Source organism: Magnolia sinica, chromosome 12 (assembly GCF_029962835.1).
Source record: "Magnolia sinica isolate HGM2019 chromosome 12, MsV1, whole genome shotgun sequence".
NCBI classification, from domain to species: domain Eukaryota; kingdom Viridiplantae; phylum Streptophyta; class Magnoliopsida; order Magnoliales; family Magnoliaceae; genus Magnolia; species Magnolia sinica.
In genome coordinates, this window is record NC_080584.1 from 19,708,495 (window position 1) to 19,728,511 (window position 20,017).

At 40.2% G+C, this 20,017-nt stretch overlaps 1 protein-coding gene across 1 annotated transcript in view; it reads left to right on the forward strand.

Annotated features, from left to right (window-relative positions):
* The first annotated feature begins 3,912 nt into the window (after positions 1–3,912).
* The window catches only part of LOC131221062 (choline-phosphate cytidylyltransferase 2-like), a 39,765-nt gene continuing 23,660 nt past the window's right edge, over positions 3,913–20,017 (forward strand). The window contains exon 1 of the mRNA XM_058216150.1: positions 3,913–4,137. Coding sequence (XP_058072133.1) covers positions 3,989–4,137 — 149 coding nt within the window. The 5' untranslated portion in view covers positions 3,913–3,988. The remainder of the gene's footprint in view (positions 4,138–20,017) is intronic.

Here is a 20,017-nt window from a genome sequence, read left to right on the forward strand (position 1 = left end):
TCTGTTGCTTGATGGGTGGTGGAGCTCAAGGTCCTGTATACGAAGTCAGGCGAAAGAAGATGAAGAAGAAGTTGAATAGGGAAGTATGGTGCATTAAGCATATCATGTCCAATAAATTAAAGCAAAATGTGAAAACTCCAGTTCAAGTCCTCTATCAGAAAACAAAATCTTGAACATATGATTTCAATTCATGCAGCCAAACATCCATTCCTTACTTAAACAAAGATGAAATGAACCGCGTAAGTGATGCATATATAACCAACACTCCAAAAAGAACACCGATCATGACATTCATTGTCCCGCGATATGCATTTTCATCAACTACGTCTACGCTATAAGAATGAGGTTTGTGCACCCCACCATGGCCATCGTCAACAATCATCGCTTCCTGAATCCGAGTAGTTTATTCCCCCGCCCTCCTGAACAGGCCTTCAACCCACATTTCCAACGTACCGTTCTGCTCCTCATGGGTTTTCCAACCTAGATAGACTCGACAATCACGTTTGCCCTAGGAAATTCAAATGATGTTAAACCCCAAACCTATCATTACCGTCTTCATCTGAAGAATTTCTTTATGATGGAACGAAGGGGAGCAACTGCATATATAATGAAAGATGGACAGTATATGATCTTCGTCTTCGACATAGACGAAGATGCAACCACTTTTGGAAGGGACTGAGGTGGGGAGATAAGATTCTCAGGGTGTTTCAACCAGTCCATGAAGATGAGAAGGAAAGAGCAATGAAGGTGTAAAATTGGATATGAACCATCGAACTATTCAAAATGGAAAATATATTTTCCAGTGCAGTGCGATGAAGGCATTGCACTGCTCAATGGACTGCTCCCTGACATTATCGACGTCTCTAGTAAGTACATTGACTCGATGATGTATTCGAGGGTCGTGTAGATGTCGGATTTGAATTCGGATTCAGATACTTTGAATGCATTATTTTATTCATTAATACAATGTAAAACAATCCGAGCTGTATATCCAAATACGTCTTAAGATTACTATGGGCCATCAATTTGACAAAATAGTCAAACTCACTCGTTATATGTCTGATTTATGTGATTTCGTGCTTGTTAAAAATATAGTTTAATAAAATTTTAAATGAATTTAGAATCATCTCATTTGGATACTATTTTATTGTCCAAAATTCATCATTCACTATGAATTTATGATATTCACCAAGGCCCACTTTGGACTCACTTTTAGGCAGTCAAATGGTGTTAAAATAATATGATTCCGAATCCATTTGAAAGTTTATCAAATTACCTTTTCAATGACCAAAATATTCTAAATTGAACTTTTAATGAGGGAGTTATGGCCGTTTTCATTAGATTGTTGCTCAAAGTGATCTTAATAAACTTTGGGCCCACTTTTAGATAATCAAATGGTGTTTAAATAAGATAATGTAAAGCTATTTGAAAGTTCATCAAATTATATTTCCAACTAGTATAAGATCACCTAAATCAAACATATAATGATGGAGTTATGGTCATTTTCATTGGATTTGTGCCTTATAGTGAATATCTGTGATCCACATAGAATATCAACAATCCACGGTGAATATCGGTGTGAATATCAGTGACCCACACAAAATATTGATGATTTACATTAAATATCGACGATCCATTGTGAGAATATCAATGATCCATAGTAAATATAGATGATCTAACATACACCATTCATCCATTACAATATACTTTTATTTCATAATTCTTGTATTACAACAGTCATCCATTCCAACGTTCATAACGTTCATCCATCACAAAATTCATGCATTACAATATTCTTCTATTGCAAAATTAATCCATTATAAAAAGTCATTTATTACAGTATTTTTTTACATGCTATTTCCTTTTCATAAACTCTCATTATCCATATAAAATAAAAAAAAATAAAAATGTATAAAGCAACTATAAATGAAACCTTGAAAGAAAGAACAAAGAAGGACAAGAAGGAATGAAGAAAAAACAACATCCTTTACTCTAGTGAAAAAACTAAGGAATAAGGAAATTGCCTAATGACCTTCGTATAACAAAGGCCTAACATTTTAAACTCATCTATATCTTATGTGGGGCCGTTGGATTGTCATGAAGCAAATTCAACCCATCTACATGTAAGATTTTTAATTTCATGTCCTTAGTCCAACTTAAAGGTAAATTAGTCATAGATGTACTATAATGAAGGAAACAATTTAAAATTAATGGTACAATGTTAATGTAATTGTGGGGTCATAGATAGTTTAAAAAATAAAACCGAAAAAGAATCTTTTTATCGATTTACGGTTGTTTAATTAAAATTAATGGATCGGATTGGACAAAGAGTAAGTCAAATTCAATTTTAGGCAGGGCATACGTCACTTTTTAAATGGACCTTCCAGTTTCCAAGATAAAAAACTTATGTGGAAGGCATAATTGTCCAGGGGCATTTTTATCCTAGGAAAAATAAAAAATAAGGGTTATAATTTTTTATTTTTGGTCTTTACATACTCCCGTCACAACCAAGTCACCTTGTAATGCCAAATAGACAAAAAGCCCTTAAATTTAGGGTGTTATTTGATACACCAGTTGCGTCTGATGCTTTATACATTGCACTTGAAGATGGTTAACCCACGGCATATTAACCCAAAATAAACCGACTAAATTGTTGAACCCAATGCCTTAAGTTGTAATACAAAACCCAGGTTGGATGAACAATCCTAACCTCTGATATTGGAGGGTTGCTTTTTGAAATGAGATCATTGTATTTTTTCAGTTCTAACCGTCCAATAAGTCACCATCAATCTAGCATTTCGATGACCAAATAATAGTACTTGTTCAGTTTACATTGCATCCAAACTGCTGCCCATAAATTAAACGACTTGTATGATACGTAAACAATTTCTAAGCACTTTTCAACTGCTTGTGCATCATCATCACACTGCCCGGGTATCAAAGTATCTCTTCACTTTATTCGGCGTTTTCTTTACGTACGGCGGCCAGGACGCGGATTGTGTCCAACCCCGGTAATCCGTCTGGGCAGAGTTTTGTCGGGCCCACCATGATGTAAGTGTTTTATGCCGTTCTTCGTCAATTTAATGCATAAGACAAATAATGAGCCAGGCCACAAGGTAAAGTGGACCACAGAGTGGGGATTGAACTTCTACCGTTAAAAACTTCGTAGGAGCTGGAAAAGTTTCATATCAAGCTGATATTTGTTTTTTCACTTCATCAACGTCTACGTGACCTTATGAATAGGTTGGGTGGTAAAAAAAACATAACGGTGGCCCTTAGAAAGGTTTCAACGGTAGGTGTCATTAATACTGCAGCTTCTTTTGGTGTGGTTTACTGGAGTTTTGGACCTGTTTCATTTCTAACATGATATCTTAAAATCATACAAGAAAAGCGATGAACGGCATGGATAAAACACTTACATCATGGTGGGCCGCACAGAACCCTGCGGGTAGGACGCAATCCGCGTCCTCCCGGATATGTCACAATAACTAGATTGTCCAACTGGAAGCGGATCTGGTGTAACCCGGGTAATACCGAAGTGGATGTTTCTCTGAGCGTGGGGCCTACCTTGATGTATTTTTTGTATATCCAAGACATCCATCAGTTTTTACGGATCATTTTATGGCAGTATTTAAAAGCTAAATAATAACCAAAACTTAAATGAACCACACCACAGGAAAAAGTGGCGATTGAATATGAAAAACTTCTTTTCGGCCACAGAAATTTTGGATCAAGCTGATATTTGTGTTTTCCCTTCATCCAGATATCTGTGATCTAATAAACAGGTTCGATGGTATATAAATATTAGGGTGGGCCATAGGAACTTTTCAACGGTCAGACCGCTCCCGTCCAAACTTTGGCCACGTGTACGTAGCGTCGCATCTCTCTTGGTTCGTCGTGAGATGACCTGCAAAGCGCACCTCGAGAAAACAAACCCTCCCTCTCTTCTCCGAAGCATCGAAGCCTGCGAGAGAGAGAGATAGAGAGAATGGCGAATCAGCCGCCCACATCCATCAACAACAATTTGAATTCATCGGACGGTGGAGATGCAGAGAAGCCAGTCCGTGTCTACGCTGACGGCATCTACGATCTCTTCCATTTTGGCCACGCCCGATCCCTCGAACAGGCCAAGAAAGCGTAAAAATTTCCCTTTACCCCCCTCTCTCTCTCTGTTACAACTCACTAATTCTTCCATTTTCGTTTCTTCTATCGATTCTTCGATTCAATACAGGATTTGGGTTTTCTTATGATACTCTTTGATCTCGTTCATCTATGTATTTTTCTGGGTTTCTTTCATTTCTATGATTTTTTCTTATAATCTTCTGTTTTAGATTGGTTTTTTATTATTTGCCAAAGCGACCGTTATCGGTCCTTTTTATTGTTTTTTATTTTATTTTTTTCAAATCTTTGATTCGATATCTGAATTGGGTTTCTAAATACTGTTTTAGTTCTTGGGTCTATGTTTTGATATTTTTAATTATCCGTTATTATCTCTGTTTGAGATGGTTCGATGATTCTCCACGTCTCCGAATTTTATTGTCTTCCAATCGTTTCGTTTTGTTTTGTGTTTTTTCAAATCTTTGAATCGACACGTGAAATGGGTTTTTTAGAGAACTGTTTAATTTATGTGAATTGAGTTTTTGACATACTGTTTGATTTATGTGTATTGGGTTTTTTAGATACTGTTTAATTTATGTGAATTGGGTCGTTTGACAGCGTGGATTTTGGGTGGTTAGGATTTTCTTGGATTTTGAACCAAGTTGTGTCTGGCACCCTGGATTTTGGTGGGATTGAAAATCCCCAAAAGGGCCCTTTTTTATTCTTCTCTAAAGTGTGGTTTGTAAAATCCAAGGATTTTCAATCCTCTCCAACTGTCATAACTGCTCTCTCATCCTCTCCATGAAGTGGCCTTTTTGAAAATCCAGGCTGCCAAATATAACCGATGGAAAGAAAATGTCAGGGATTGAAAATCCTGGATTTGGATTCTTAAGTTAAAATCCTATACAAGGTGGTTCTTTTTCCAAATATTTAATTCAATACATGAATTAGGTTTTTTTTTTTTTTCCAGATATTTTTATGTGAATTGGGATTTTTTAGATACTGTTTGATTTCTTGGATCTTTGTGTTTTGTTTTGTTTTGTTTTTTTGTTTTTTTTTTTTTTTAAATTCTGTTTATCATTTTTTTTTTCCTGTTAACTCTATGTGAGATCTGCTTTATAGATCTCCAATCTCCCAAAATTTATCATTTCCAGCAGTTTCAATTCTTCAACTGGGTATAGAAGTACGGATGTTCTGTTTGAGATTGGTTTTATGAATTTTCTTTTTTGTTTTCAATTTTCTTATTTATGGTATTTTTATGGCTTTTAATTTGACTATTCCTGTTTTCTTGATTATGCTTGAGGAATTATAACACAGGTTCCAATTCTGACAAGTGGGGCCCATCACTAGGTACTCCAGACTATTGGTCTGTTGGGCCCCATCATGGATGATCCATATGCCAAAAGTCTCCTAGATTGCAAGCGCTGAATCTCAGAACCATTTTCAGTTGAATGTCGACTGCTGTTGTGTTTCTCTTTTTATCCATCCATCTATAGGCCTCAATTTGAGAGGTTAAGTTGTCCTATTGATAGACTTTTGGGGCCAGTCCATCTACAGTGGGACTCACCAAACAAATGGTCTGGATTAAGACTCTGTGATTCTCTTTTTACACATCTATTTGTAGGCCTCAAATTGAGAGTTTAAGATTGTACTATCGAGTAGACTTTTGGCTTCTAGTCCCTTTACATTGGGATGCACCAAACAAATTGTCTGGACTACCAAAACATTGGCCCTAATTTCAGAATTGGAAACCCACAGATACTGTCCAAATAAGTGGGTTGTGCAACATGTAATTCCTCCAATTTTAGATATTTTTTTTTAAATTTTTTTAGTTCTTTATATTTTTGTTTATGCTATTTCTTTAGGATAATTTTCGATGCTCATATGGCAGGGGTAGAAAATCTTCAATGCCCCATATATCCTCTTTTTTTTTTTTGAAAGTAACTAAGAAAATTTATTAAAAGAAAGAAAGCATACAAAGAGGACTGCTGAGATAGCAGCCACAAGGCAAACTAGAAGCCTAAGAAAACAAGATTATAGCCTTTTAAACCCATTACATTCGTCACCCATTCAAAGATCAACTTTTTGGCGAAGGATCCCACATAATTAGCCGTAGCATGAGAGTCGTTGAAGAGTCTCTCATTCCTTTCCATCCAGACGGCCCACCAAATTGCAATTATCGCCATTCTCCAAATTCTGGTTTTCACTTTACCTAGCTTATGACCCTGCCAAGTTGCAAGCAAGGACGCAACAGAGTTTGAGGTGCAGCCAACAAAATTGAATCTAGGCCAAAAGTCCCACAAAATGTGAGTAATAAAGGGACAGTGGACCAAGAGATTGTCAACTGTCTCCTCACTACGCATGCAGCATCGGCAAATATTAACAATCTGCATACCGCGCTTCCTGGGATTATCGATCGTGAGGATCTGGTTCATAGCTACAAGCCAGCCAAAGCAGATGAACTTGGGGGGAGCTGCATATTTCCAAATAAACGGGATGATTTGCGACGAGGAGGGAGAGATGGGGGCTAGAACCGCGTATAACGATTTCACCGAAAAATTGCCGGACCTATGACGATTCCAGATCAATTTGTCGAGAGAGGAGATATCCAAAGAGACAGTGGAGAGACAATGAAGCAGTTCCACATATTTGTCCACCTCCCAACCCCGCAGATTTCTAACACAATTAATTTCCCAGACCCCACTGGTTCCTGATTGGGAATAATTGCTGGCTATCATGCTGTCTTTATTAGCAGCAATTCTAAAAATACCTGGAAATGTACTTCTCAGGGTACCATCGCCCAACCACTGATCTTCCCAGAACCCGATTCTCGTTCCATTGCCTAGAACGAAACCTATATTTGAAAGCACTGCAGTTTTATGACGAAGGATGCCTTTCCATACAAAAGAGGCTCTTTAGAATGAGGTGTCACTAGTCCACCAACCACCTGGAGACAAGCCATATTTCCCTTTGACGATAATGTTCCATAGAGCTGCAGATTCGTTGCCCAGATGCCAGAGCCACTTGCCTAGAAGAGTCGAGTTCATAATCTTAAGATTTTTTATATTAGCTTCCCCATTCCTAAAGTGAGTACACACTTCCTTCCAGTCCATTAAATGGAATTTCTTATGATTTTCCTTTCCACACCATAGAAATTTTCTTCTGAGCGCGTCAATACGATTCAAGACAAAAGCTAGACATTTGTAAAGAGACATGTAATATAGAGGAAGGTCGGACAACGCAGCTTTAATTAGAGTGATTCTGCCTCCGATCGACAGATAGCGACATTGCCATGTCGCAAGTTTCTTTTGAGTTTTGGTGACAATTTTTTCCCACATCACCACCGGGGGGGGGGGACCAACTGTAAAGGGGATACCAACGAATGTCGTAGGAAAGGAAGCCGGAGAGCAGCCCAAAATATCAGCATAATCAGAGAGATCTGATCCAGAACGTTCACCCCATAAAGTTTAGATTTAGCCATGTTGATTTTCAGACTCGAGACGGTCGCAAAACATCTTAAGAGTCGTATGAAGATTATTAACAGAAGCTTCATTTGCCTCGATCATGATCAGGGTATCATCGGCGAATTGAATATGAGTGATAGGAATGTCAGTGTCAGCGACGAAAGAACCTCTAAACAGCCCAACAGTTTGCCCACTAAGAATCATTTGCGACAAAGCCTCTCCAATCAGAAGGAACAGAAGAGGGGAGAGAGGGTCACCTTGGTGTAATTCTCTCGAGCTAGGAAAGAAGCCTTTTGGAGTACCATTTAAGAGGATAGAGAAGTGCGTTGACTCCACACACAATCTGATCCATCTTCGCCATCTATCACCAAAACCCATACATAGCATCATGTATTGCAGAAAATCCCAATCTACATGGTCATAAGCCTTTTCAATATCCAGTTTGTAAAATATGGTTTTTCTTCCAGAACTGTGAGAAGAGTGCAAGCATTCATTGGCGATCAGCGCTCCGTCAATAATCTGTCTCCCTTTTATGAACGTGTTTTGATTTTTAGAAATGAGGCTCCCCATAACGACAGTGAGTCTAGAAGACAGAATTCTTGCCAGGATTTTGTAAGGACCTCCAATGAGACTAATGGGCCTATAATTTGAAAGCGAGGAGGCTCCTGAGACTTTGGGGATCAAAGTGATAAAGGAAGCTCCTAAACTTTTAGAGAGCTTCCCCCTCTCGTGAAACTCACGAAGAAAATCCATAATGTCAGTTTAAATCATGTCCCAGAACACCTAAAAAAAGGACATAATAAATCCATCTGGTCCTGGAGATTTATCTCCCGACAGAGCAAAAAACAGCTGCTTTAGCTTCTTCGGCAGAGAAGGGAGCCTCCAGGAAATCGGACTTCGACCTTTGTATAGCAGAGAAAGCAATTCCATCGAGCCGAGGTTTGGACCACCCTTCAGATGAGAGGATAGATTGAAAATGGTTGATCGCACATTCTGCAATCTCATCTTTGTCTTCTATCTGTCTACCTTCCATCGTGATGTTGATGGCTTTATCACGAGCTCTCAAGTTGGCAATATTGTGAAAATATTTGGTATTTCTGTCACCTTCTTTGAGCCACTTCACTCTTGATTTGACCTTCCAATTAACTTCTTCTTCCAAGGCTCGGGCAGATAAAGACTGAATAATCTGAATCCGTCTGGACAAAGTTTCAATCGGGATCTCCTCTCCGTCATTTGACGCATCAATCTGTTGGAGTTCTGCCAATAGGGACTCAGTCTCCTGCTCTATTTTGTTGAGTTCTTTGACCTTCCAGTCCTTGATTTTTTCTTTGAGGAGTCTGAGCTTGCTCAACAGTCTATGACCTGCAAAACCTTCGACCTAGAATGAGCTTCACCATTCCACCACATTTTCCTGAAAGCCTTCAACTTTGAACCATGCTGGATTAAATTTGAAAGGTTTAGGGCCCCAGTTAACTTCCTCCATAGAGAGCATAATCGGGTAGTGATCAGAAGTTGTTTTGGGAAGGGCGACCTGATAAACTGAAGGAAAAGCCTCCAGCCACTCTGATGAGAGAAGAAACCTATCCAATCTCAATTGAATGGGAGATCTGCAGGAATTGGACCAGGTGAATGAGGCGCCTGACATAGGGAGGTTGATTAACTCCTGCGCTTGGATCCAGTCGGAGAATTGTAGCATGGCAGAAGATGTTCTCCTAAGACGAGAATGTTCGTCAGGGAAACGAATGACATTGAAGTCTCTGACAAAACAGCAAGGACTTGGGAATGACTGTCTAGATGAAGTCAGTTCATTCCAAAAGGAAGACCTAAGAGAATCATCATTAGGACTGTAAATAGCAATAATATTACACAACAGAAATTAGATGACTTAGCTTAAAGCATGACGCATACAGAGAAGTTTCCGATCAGAGAAGATTGCAAGGCCCAATTGGAGGATTTCCAGGTGACTAGAATTCCGCCTGACGAGCCCATAGCATCCAAAGAAACGCGATTAACATCGTTGGCTCTCCAAATCGACATCATCAGCCTATCGAAGAATAGGGGAACTTTGGTTTCCTAAAGACAGACAATATCCGGGTTCTTTCTTCTGATGGATTCCTTAATCAACACCCTCTTTTGTTTGGGACCCATCTCGCTAACATTCCAAGAGATAATATTCATTGGGAAACAGTGCTGCCCTGGGCTCCCTTGCGACCACGTCGACCCACCGAAGAAGAATTCTGGACTCAATTATAGGCGAAGCAATTCTTTGTTGGAAGACCGTTGAACTGGTTTGGAAGGAGTTCTAGAAGGAGGAAGGGGTCTGCCACGATTTTCGATGAACTGGAATAAACTAGTGCAATCTTCAGGTATGTTCCCAAAAGATGAATTGAGGGATCTTCCTACATGTCCGATCGCATCTCCGATCCATTTCTTATTCTTTATTTCTTCGAAAATATCCTCTCTACTCTTCCCTTCCGAAAAGTTCACCGAGAGAGGATCCTGCCGAGGGTAAGAAGAAGAGATACTGAAATCTTGCTGTTGTGGGTGACAATTGGAGTACACCTGTAATGGTTCAACGTCTAACACTTTCACTGGATAGATTCTCGTGAAACAGAGTAAGAGGGCCCATTTCGGTCCAGTCAAAGGTCTGGACAGGGGAATGAGGCAGGGACGCAGGGCTGGAGGGCTGACTGTTAGAAAGCGGGCTATTGGAATCGGTCCCCGCAGAAGAAGCATCAACCCATTTCTGAGGAGGGATAAACCGAATGGATGGACCCAGGAGAGAGGGAAGGGCGGGAAATGGCACATTAGATGGGGATGGATTAGAGGGTACAGAGTCGGTAATTTTAATCAGGCCCCATCTCCCCGGCGAAAAGTTGATTCGGGTCGAACCCGAACCCGCTTCATAAGACCCGTGATTGAATGGCGGAGTTGGCCCTGGGTGAGAAGAATGATCGGCCACGTGAACGGTTAGGATGGGAGCTGCTTCGGTGTCAGCAGGCATGTGGTTGGAAGCAGAAGGCACACCTCCCTCATAAATGCAAGAGGATGGGCGATGCGTGCGTGGCCTCTCCGGGGTCTTCAGCAGCGAAGGACTTCTGTCCTTGTGAGATTTGGACGCAGAGCTTAAGGCACGTGTAAAGCTCTCCTTAGCGCTCGATCCCATGCTGGCGAAGCGAAATATATCATCTAACAATTGAGGCGCTGGATCGGCGGAGAGGCAGCCACGTGTCTCCTTCAGACGGCTTGTGAAGAGACGTTGATGGATAGCTTCGTTTTTTCCCGCCTGACGATCTTCCGGTAGTCCACAGGAGAAAGGGAGAAGAACTCCTTCATCTAAGCTCGTCTCCTCCACAGAGGTCGAGCACACCGAGTCTCTCATACTCCATACTTCTCCCCATCAAGATTGGGTAACCCCAAGAATCTCCTGCTGAACTCGTAGTAAAATAGTACGGTTATCAACCTTCACCTTCACAACATCAGGCAGGGGAAAACCTTTCTTCATCCTGATCTTGGCTCTGATGACCCCAATTTCGATTCCCAGTTTCGTCTTAGAATCCAGTTCCAAAAGAAAACCCAGGGATGAGGCAGCCGCTATTAAGAATTCATCGAACCAACATTCCATCGGAATATCCCAAATGAGAATCCATATGTTTTCTTTGCCGAAGATGGAAAATTCTTCCCATGGCAGAACTTTGATCACTGGACTAGTTGTAGGCAAAATGTTCTCCAACAAGGCCATCTCAGGGTGGAGACTCGCTCCCGCCCTGACCCAGAGGGAGTTACACCCTAGCGGTTTGAAATCAGACAAGCTGAACTTAATCCCGGAATTGTGAAAGATCCATTCTCTGACCGACGCAATGGTAGCTCCCTCTTTAGTGATAAGGACAATGGATTTAGCTAGATTGGCACTATTTTTTTCAAAAATGTCCTGCTCGACACTGACAATTGCGTCAGATGCGGCGTCAGTATCACCGTTCCGGGAAGGAGGGCGCTGGTCTTCGACCTTTTCCATCGTCCCCACCTTAGGAGTATCGGATGATAGAGTGGGAGAATGAGCAGGAGCGCCAAGAAGCAGAGCTTCTTTAAACGAATGAGCTGCTATCCTCATAGATAGCTCAGAAACAGGACGATAAACCGAGGTAGGTTTAGCAGAAGGAGCGATAGATTTGGTTGAACCCTGCTTAAGAGGTCCCTGCTTACCTGATAACGATTCTGGGCCATACCGTGCTCTTTGCACTAGAATCTTCGTTCCTCCAAAGCTCAGTCCGTGAATCATACTTACTGCTCTAGCTAGCTCTGCCTCACTTCCCATGCGAATGAGAGCGAAGCCATGATAATCCCCGCTCTCTTTATCTCTAGGCATGATCACTTCCATTACAACTCCCGCTCGACCGAAGATCTTTCCAAGATTAAGAGGATACCACTCATGGGGATATCCTTTGACAAATAAGGTCGGGAAAGAAAAGTACTTGCTACACCCCTGAGGAACAGGATCCCTCGTATTTCTTCTAGGCTGAACTTTCACCCATTCCCCTTCGTCTTCTCCGCGAGAGAGACTGTAGTTATCGTCAACTATAAACTTCCCTTTCTCCGCTGCAGAAATCCTCTCCTTCGTCATCGCCATCTTGCAGGCCTTGTTTGAATTTACCTTTTTCCTTATGTTTCGAGCCGAAACTCCACTGATAAGAATATCAGTGGGCACCCCATCCAAATCAAAACACCCAAGTCACTGAAAATCATACATTAGGAAATAAATAACAGTTGAAGATACTCTGGCTGATCGTTGTGGTAGAGCTCTGACAAGGATGCCAAAAGCAAAACCAAAGCAATATGATTTCTTAAACTACAAATTCTATTAACAAGTCAAAAAAAAAAAAAAAAAAAAAAACCCTACCACAATACCAATACAATCTCCATTTGCTCCTTGCTATGAAAAGCCAGCCTGCCAAGTGTGCCAATTTAGAATATGGTTGCAGGATCCAAGCTGTCCCTAACATGCGGCCCTGTGTGCCATGCATTTTGTAGCTTTCCATATTTTATGGAAACTTGTGGCCCACCTGATCAATTGAGTTTGGCTGTTTCTTTGCAAGGCATTTACAAGGTGGGTCTCATGTGGTGCATGGGTTAGAGTTGTGTGTGTTGTTGGCATGTGGGGTTGTACATTGGTTGCTTATGCATACACAGGATTAGCAAACCTACTACTTTGGATACTCCTAAAATAGTAAAATAGCCAAAGTGCAATACTTTTCCTAAAGTTTGATCTAAACAAAACTCCATTATATGTGGAAACACTTTGCAATAGGTTACCAAAACTTTCTAGAACCCATAAATACAGTTTCCTAACATGGAAATTCTGCTTCTAACTTGCGTTTCCACACACTTTGACATGCATCATTGTCTTCCCTTCATCTCATCATCTTTCATTTTTTTCATTTCCTTTCCTTTTTTCTTTTATTCCCCCCCTTTGTTTGAAGAGTTCATATCACCATCTTTCTGACTTTTCATCTTCAACTGACGGTTCAATCTCTTCCTAGTTCTCGTCTGATTTCTGCAGAACTCTTGCAACAAACAATCTCTGGTTCGGCTCATATGAGATTTGAGCTGCTCCAACACTACACATATTCCAGTCTACTTCATTGCTTGCAGACCATCACTTTCAACTATTTAAACCCGTTTGTGGGCTCCATTTTTTTAGTTTTCAAGATAAATACTAGATTTCCAACGACTGAAGGAACTCCACTAAAAACCTTAAACTCACCAAGATCCTCAAAAATTTCACCAAAATTTGACCTATATCTTGAACTCATTGGGATATAATCCAATAGATGCAGGTGTGTAAAATGACAACATAATGACAAGCGTTAATGAGGAAATGCTCTCTGAAGTGCTCCTTGAAAAAAGAGAGATGAAAGTCATCAAATAATCGTAAGTGGTCCACTTCACACACCTGTTTCATTGGCTACCAGTGATGAAGATGCCACTGCATCAGATTAGCTCCAAAGCTTGCTTTGCCACAACCACCACATTGAGATCGTCTTGATCCCATCGCTGAAGAAAACCTCATCATCATCTAAGCCTTATTCCAGTTAGAGAAATTTACGACTGTGGACCCCACCTTTTATCCAGTGGTTTTTTGAAGCAATACAAACTTAGAATACGCAGTTGGACCTCCTCGTACGGAGTCGGAATTTCAGGACGAAAATACCCCTCCTCCTGACGGAAACGGCTCTTCCTCTCCGTTTCCTCTCTTTGCTTTTCCTCTCCCTTTCTGCTGCCACTTTCCCTGCCGTTGCTGTCACCCCTATTTCCCCTTCAGAGCATTATCCCAAAAAAAAAAAAAAAAATCATATCCAAAGATCAACTGGACCACACCACAGAGAGCAGCGGGAAAATTGATTTTCACCGTTAAAAATTTTGTAGGGCCCACCATGACATTTATTTTCCATCCAATCTATTCATAAGGCCACAAAGGTCTTTATGAAGAGGAAAAACAAATTTCATAATGATCCAAAATTCTGTAACCCCTAAAAGGGTTTCAATGGTAGACGTTCAATTCCCCACTGCTTTTTACAGTGTGGTCCACTTGATAGTTAGATCTATCTTATTTTTCGTCTCAAGCTTTAATATGAGCTCGCCAAATAGATGGACGGTTTGGATATAACACAGACCTCATGATGGGACCTACAAAAGTAACGTTGTTTGGCGGCAGGTTCAGCGGCAGTGCCGCTGGACCGGCGGTAGTGCCGCGGCAGTGCGATTTTTTTTTTTTTTTTTTTTTACATGGAGAACTTTTTCTCCTTTACATTTTTCTCTAATACATAATTAAGTAAATATGTATATATAAGTGTATAAAAATATTTTTCTGTCTTTCAATTCATTTCTTTGTCTATTTATTTAACAAGCATATCTCCTAAACTAAAATGATTTACTTAATGTACCACATATGATTTTGGGGTAGAAGAAGCTAATTAAGCCAACCAACCTAGTTTTTTTCCAAGATTCCATCGGATTGATGGTCGAAAATCCATTTCGTTCAATTCGTGGTCAATTTCAATCACTTCGCGGTCAAACTGGAAATTCAGCGGGGCAAACATGAAATTAAGCGAAGTAAACATGAAATTGAGTGGGGAAAACTAGAAATTTAGCGGGTAAAACATGAAATTGAGCAGGGCAAACATGAAATTATGGTTGAAAGTCAGGCCGGTTGGTTCGGGTTGGTGCTCAACCCTAACCCAACCCAAGGTTCCTATACTTAAACCTTGACCTAACCCAACCCAATCTTGGGTTGGGAATTCTCAACCCAAGCCCAACCCAAGAGAGCTCGACGGGTTGATTAGGTTGGTCAAGTGTATACATGTCTATTTGGGAGAGAGAAATCCGATATATCTTATTAGCTTAAGTCCTTGGAAATGACGTGGACAAATGAGACCCGACATCACTAGTGTACCTTCTACACATACAATCCACACTTAATTATAATTTATAAGTAACTAATATATTGATTGGGTTCAGGTTGGGTCAGGCAACTTGAGACCTCAACCCAAACCCAACCTAAGTTTTATCGGGTTGGTGTTTGTATAGCCCAAGCTTGAGATCGGACCTGATATGTCCTGCTCGAGCCTAACCCAATGTCGGGTCGGTCACAAGTCGGTCAGGTTGAACCTGCCCAACTTTCAGTCATACATGAAATTGAGGGGGGCAAACTAGAAATTCAGAGGGGCAAACATGAAATTGAGCGGAGGAAACTATAAAATCAGCTGGACAAACTAAAAAATCAGTGAGGCAAACTAAAAAATCAATGGGCAAACTAGAAAATCAAAGGGGCAAACTATGAAATCATGAGGCAAACTAGAAAATTAGGGGGGCAATGAGTCAGGCAAACTAGAAAATTGAGAAAATTTTGATCAACTGGGCAAACTAGAAAATCAATGGGTAAACTAGAAAATCAGTAGGGTAAACTAAAATTCAGAGGTGCAAACATGAAATTGAGGGAGGTAAACTAGAAAATCAAGAGGTAAACTAGAAAATCAAGATGGACGGTTTGGGTCCAACATATACAACAGAAATCGAGTGGGCAAACATGTAAATGAGCAGGCAAGCATGAAATTTCAATGGGGCAAACTATGTGACAATCTAGACAATCATCATGGCGAACTTAACAGATTTTTTCATTGCTTAAGCCGATAAATCTAAACTTGATCAATGTTTACAAATGGACACACATAAGCCCATTATGTTTAAGTTGAAACTTTCCATTGTTTCGATCATTTCCTTGGAAATATGAAGAACGTTTTGGACTTCAAGCATCTATAATTATTATTTATATTAATCCATTAGTATGATCTTATGAATAGGTTTGATAACAAACAAACATCACTATTAAGCCCATTAGAAAGGTTTCACGGTGGAAATCATTATGCCCCACTGTTTCCCGTCGTATGATCTACACTTGTTGGAAATGACATGGACAAATGAGATCCGACATCACTAGTTTGGTATCTCAAAAAATTTCAATAATTATGAGATGATAAGTAACTAATATATGGGCTGAGTCGAGTTCGCTTAGGTCGGATAACGAGACCTCAACCCAAGCCTCAACCTGACCTCAAGAGGATTTCTCACAAACATCACGATTGGCCCCACCATTTTTAATGGTTAGCACTCATTCAACACTGTTTTCTGTAATGTGGTATAGTTGAGATTTGGATATACCTCATTTGGATTCTGGCCATAAAATGATTTGGAAAAATATGGATGAACAGCATGGATGAAAATCATACAACGTGGCAGGAGAGTACCCAATCCGTTTACGTGAAAAGGAGGGGTATTTCCGTGAAAAATAGCGAAAGAAAAATGGACAAATTGAAATATGAGTGGGCAAACTAGAAAAACAACGGGGGAAACATGAAAAACAATGGGGCAAACTAGAAAAAGCAGGGGGAAACATGAAAAAGCAATGGGAAACATGAAAAACATGGAGCAAACATGAGATTTACAGCAATGGTCATCCAATTTAGAATTTAAATATAGCGGAAAACATAAAACAATGGGCTAAAACTAAGAAAACCTTAGGAAACAAGAAAAACAGTGGAAAAAATATGAAAAATATGAAAAATAAGAAAAACAACGAGGGAAATATGAAAAACAGTAAGGGAAACTAGAAAAACAGTAGGGGAAACATGAAAAACAGCGGGGGAAACATGAAAAACTCTATGGGCCCATCATGATAGATGTGTTTTATCCATGCTAGGTGGCTGTCCATTTTACTAGCTCATTTTAAAGTATGAGCACGAAAGTGATGCAGGTCTAAACAAGTGCAGCTCAACATTTTTGGGGGCCTTAGGCAAGTCCTAAAAATAAGGCTTAAAATTTAATTTTTTAAGAACTTAATTAGCAATAAAGTAGGTAGTTGTGGTCCTAGGTTTTAGGAGAAGAATTTATTAAGAATAATGTTATTATTTTGAAAAGAGACGATAGAGTTGGATTATTATTATTGATAGTGCTAGTTTCTAGGATTTGTTTTTACTAGGAGTTGGAAACATGAGCTCCGCTGCTTTTCATATTTTTTCGGTTATTTTTCATGTTTTCCCCCGCTGTTTTTCATGTTTCTCCTGCTGTTTTTCATGTTTCCCCTGCTGTTTTTCTAGTTTGTCCCGCTGTTTTTCATGTTTCTCCCGTTGTTTTTCTAGTTTACCGCGCTGTTTTTCTAGTTTTTTCAGCTGTTTTTCACGTTTCCGTTTGCCCCGCTCATACTTCAGTTTGCTCCGCTATTTTTCTAGTTTGTCCCGCTCATATTTCATGCTTACCTTGCTCATTTTTATGTTTGCCCCGCTCTTTTTCATGCTTGCCCTGCTCTTAGGATCGATACCAAGACCTCAAGTGTTGAAACGAGGTATTTCCACTCAGTCTGCCAGTTGAGCTATGGATCTAGGTGATAGCTAGATTTGTCTTATTTTTCGTCTCAAGCCTTAATACGAGCTCGTCAAATAGATGGACGGTTTGGATATAACACGTACCTTATAATGGGACCCCCAAAATGCCGTAGGAATTATAACGAAAAAAGAAAAAGAAAAAGAAGCTAGTGAATTAGGGTCAGTGGGACCCTATAGCTAATGGTGAAAATAAGTGTTTTGACTTGATAGAGGGAGGTGGTTTGACACATACTGCATAGTGGGCTATATAGAGCATGAGTTTAGGCGTATTTTAGTTTGCCCCGCTGTTTTTCTAGTTTGCCCCACTCATATTTCAGTTTGCCCCGCTGTTTTTCTTGTTTGCCCTACTCATATTTTAGTTTGCCCCGCTGTTTTTCTACTTTGCCCCGCTCATATTTCAGTTTGCCCCGCTGTTTTTCTTATTTGCCCCTCTGTTTTTCTAGTTTGCCCCGCTAGATTTTAAACCATCGACCTGAGGAAATCTTGGAAAATAACTAGGTTGGTTGGCTAAATTAGCTTCTCCTACCCCCAAAATCATATGTGGTACGTTAAGTAAATCATTCTAGTTTGGATCCTTACTCTTGCTCGAGTGGTAGACTCTTATGAGTTTTAACACCCGGTCAAGCGTTTGAGTATCCATAGGTGGTGAAATTCCACTAGTGTGAGTGTGTGGGGGTGTGTGTGTGTAAAAAAAAAATCATTCTTATTTAGGAGATATGCTTGTTAAATACATAGATAAAGAAATGAATTAAAAGATAGAAAAATATTTTTATATACTTATATATACATATTTACATAATTATGTATTAGAAATAAATGTAAGGGAGAAAAAGTTCTCCCTGTATATAAAAAATAAAAACAAAAATCTGCCGGGCACTAGTGAAAGTCTTTTTTTTTTTTTTTTGCTGTTTTGCTTTTATGGGTCCCATCATGAGGTCTGTGTTATATCCAAACCGTCCATCTATTTGGCAAGCTCATATTAAGGATTGAGACGAAAAATAAGATAGATCTAACTATCCAGCGGACCACACTCTAAAAGCCAGTGGGGAATTGAATGTTTACCATTGAAACCCTTTTAGGGGTTACAAAAGTTTTGGATCATTATGAAATTTGTTTTTCTTCTTCATCCAAGTCTTTGTGACCCTATGAATGAACTTAGACGGGGAGGATTTCTCACAAACATCACAGTGGGCCCCAACTTAGACGGGGGAGGATTTCTAATGTTTGACACTCATTCAACACTGTTTCCAGTAATGTGGTACACTAAGATTTGGATATACTCATTTTTTGTCTCATACAATAAAATGATCCGTAAAAATATATGGACGACATGGATGAAAAGCATACATCATGGTGGGGCCCACAGACCACCGAAGATCCGCCATTGGCGGGTGGCAGGCGGAGTAGCGAATCTATTTCTGTGAAAAGGAGGGGTATTTTCGTCCTGGAATTTTTTGTTCGTACGGGGGAAACATAAAAATGAGCGAGGCAAACTAGAAAATTAGCGGAGGAAACATGAAAATGAGCAGGGCAAGCATGAAAAATGAGCGGGGCAATTATGAAAATGAGCGGGGCAGGCATGAAAATGAGCGGGGCAAATTAGAAAATCAGCAGGGCAAACTGAAATATGAGTGGGGCAAACTGAAATATGAGAGAAAATTCACCCCAGAGAGAGAGAGAGAGAGAGAGAGAGAGAGAGAGAGAGAGAAGGGTTTCATCAGCCGAAAATCGAAGATAGTGAAGAAAAATCCCTCAATTTCAAGAGAAAATGAAAACAAATCAAAGCTCATGTAAAGAAAATACCTGGAAAACGCCAACAGAGAGAGAGAGAGAAGAGGTATTTGTCCTTGGAAATGACGTGGACAAATGAGACCCAACGTCACTAGTGTACGTTCTACACAAGCAATCCACACTCAATCTATTTGCCCCGCTGCTTTTCATGTTTCCTCCGCTGATTTTCTAGTTTGCCCCGCTCATATTTCAGTTTGCCCCGCTGTTTTTCTAGTTTGCCCCGCTGCTTTTCATGTTTCCCCTGCTGATTTTCTAGTTTGCCCCGCTACTTTTCATGTTTCCCCCGCTGATTTTCTAGTTTGCCCCGCTATTTTTTTAGTTTGCCCTACTGATTTTCTAGTTTGCCCCGCTGCTTTTCATGTTTCCCCCGCTGATTTTCTAGTTTGCCCCGCTGCATTTCATGTTTCCCCCACTGATTTTCATGTTTCCCCCGCTGATTTTCTAGTTTGCCCCGCTTATATTTTAGTTTGCCCCGCTGTTTTTCTAGTTTGCCCCGCTGCTTTTCATGTTTCCCTCGCTGATTTTCTAGTTTACCCCGCTCTTTTTCATGTTTGCCCTGCTCTTTGTCATGCTTGCCTCGCTCATTTTCATGTTTGGCCCTCTCATTTTCATGTTTGCCCCGCTAATTTTCATGCTTGCCCTCTCATTTTCATGTTTGCCCCGTTGAATTTCATGTTTGCCCCGCTGAATTTCATGCTTGCCCCGCTAAATTAACTTCTCCTACCCCAA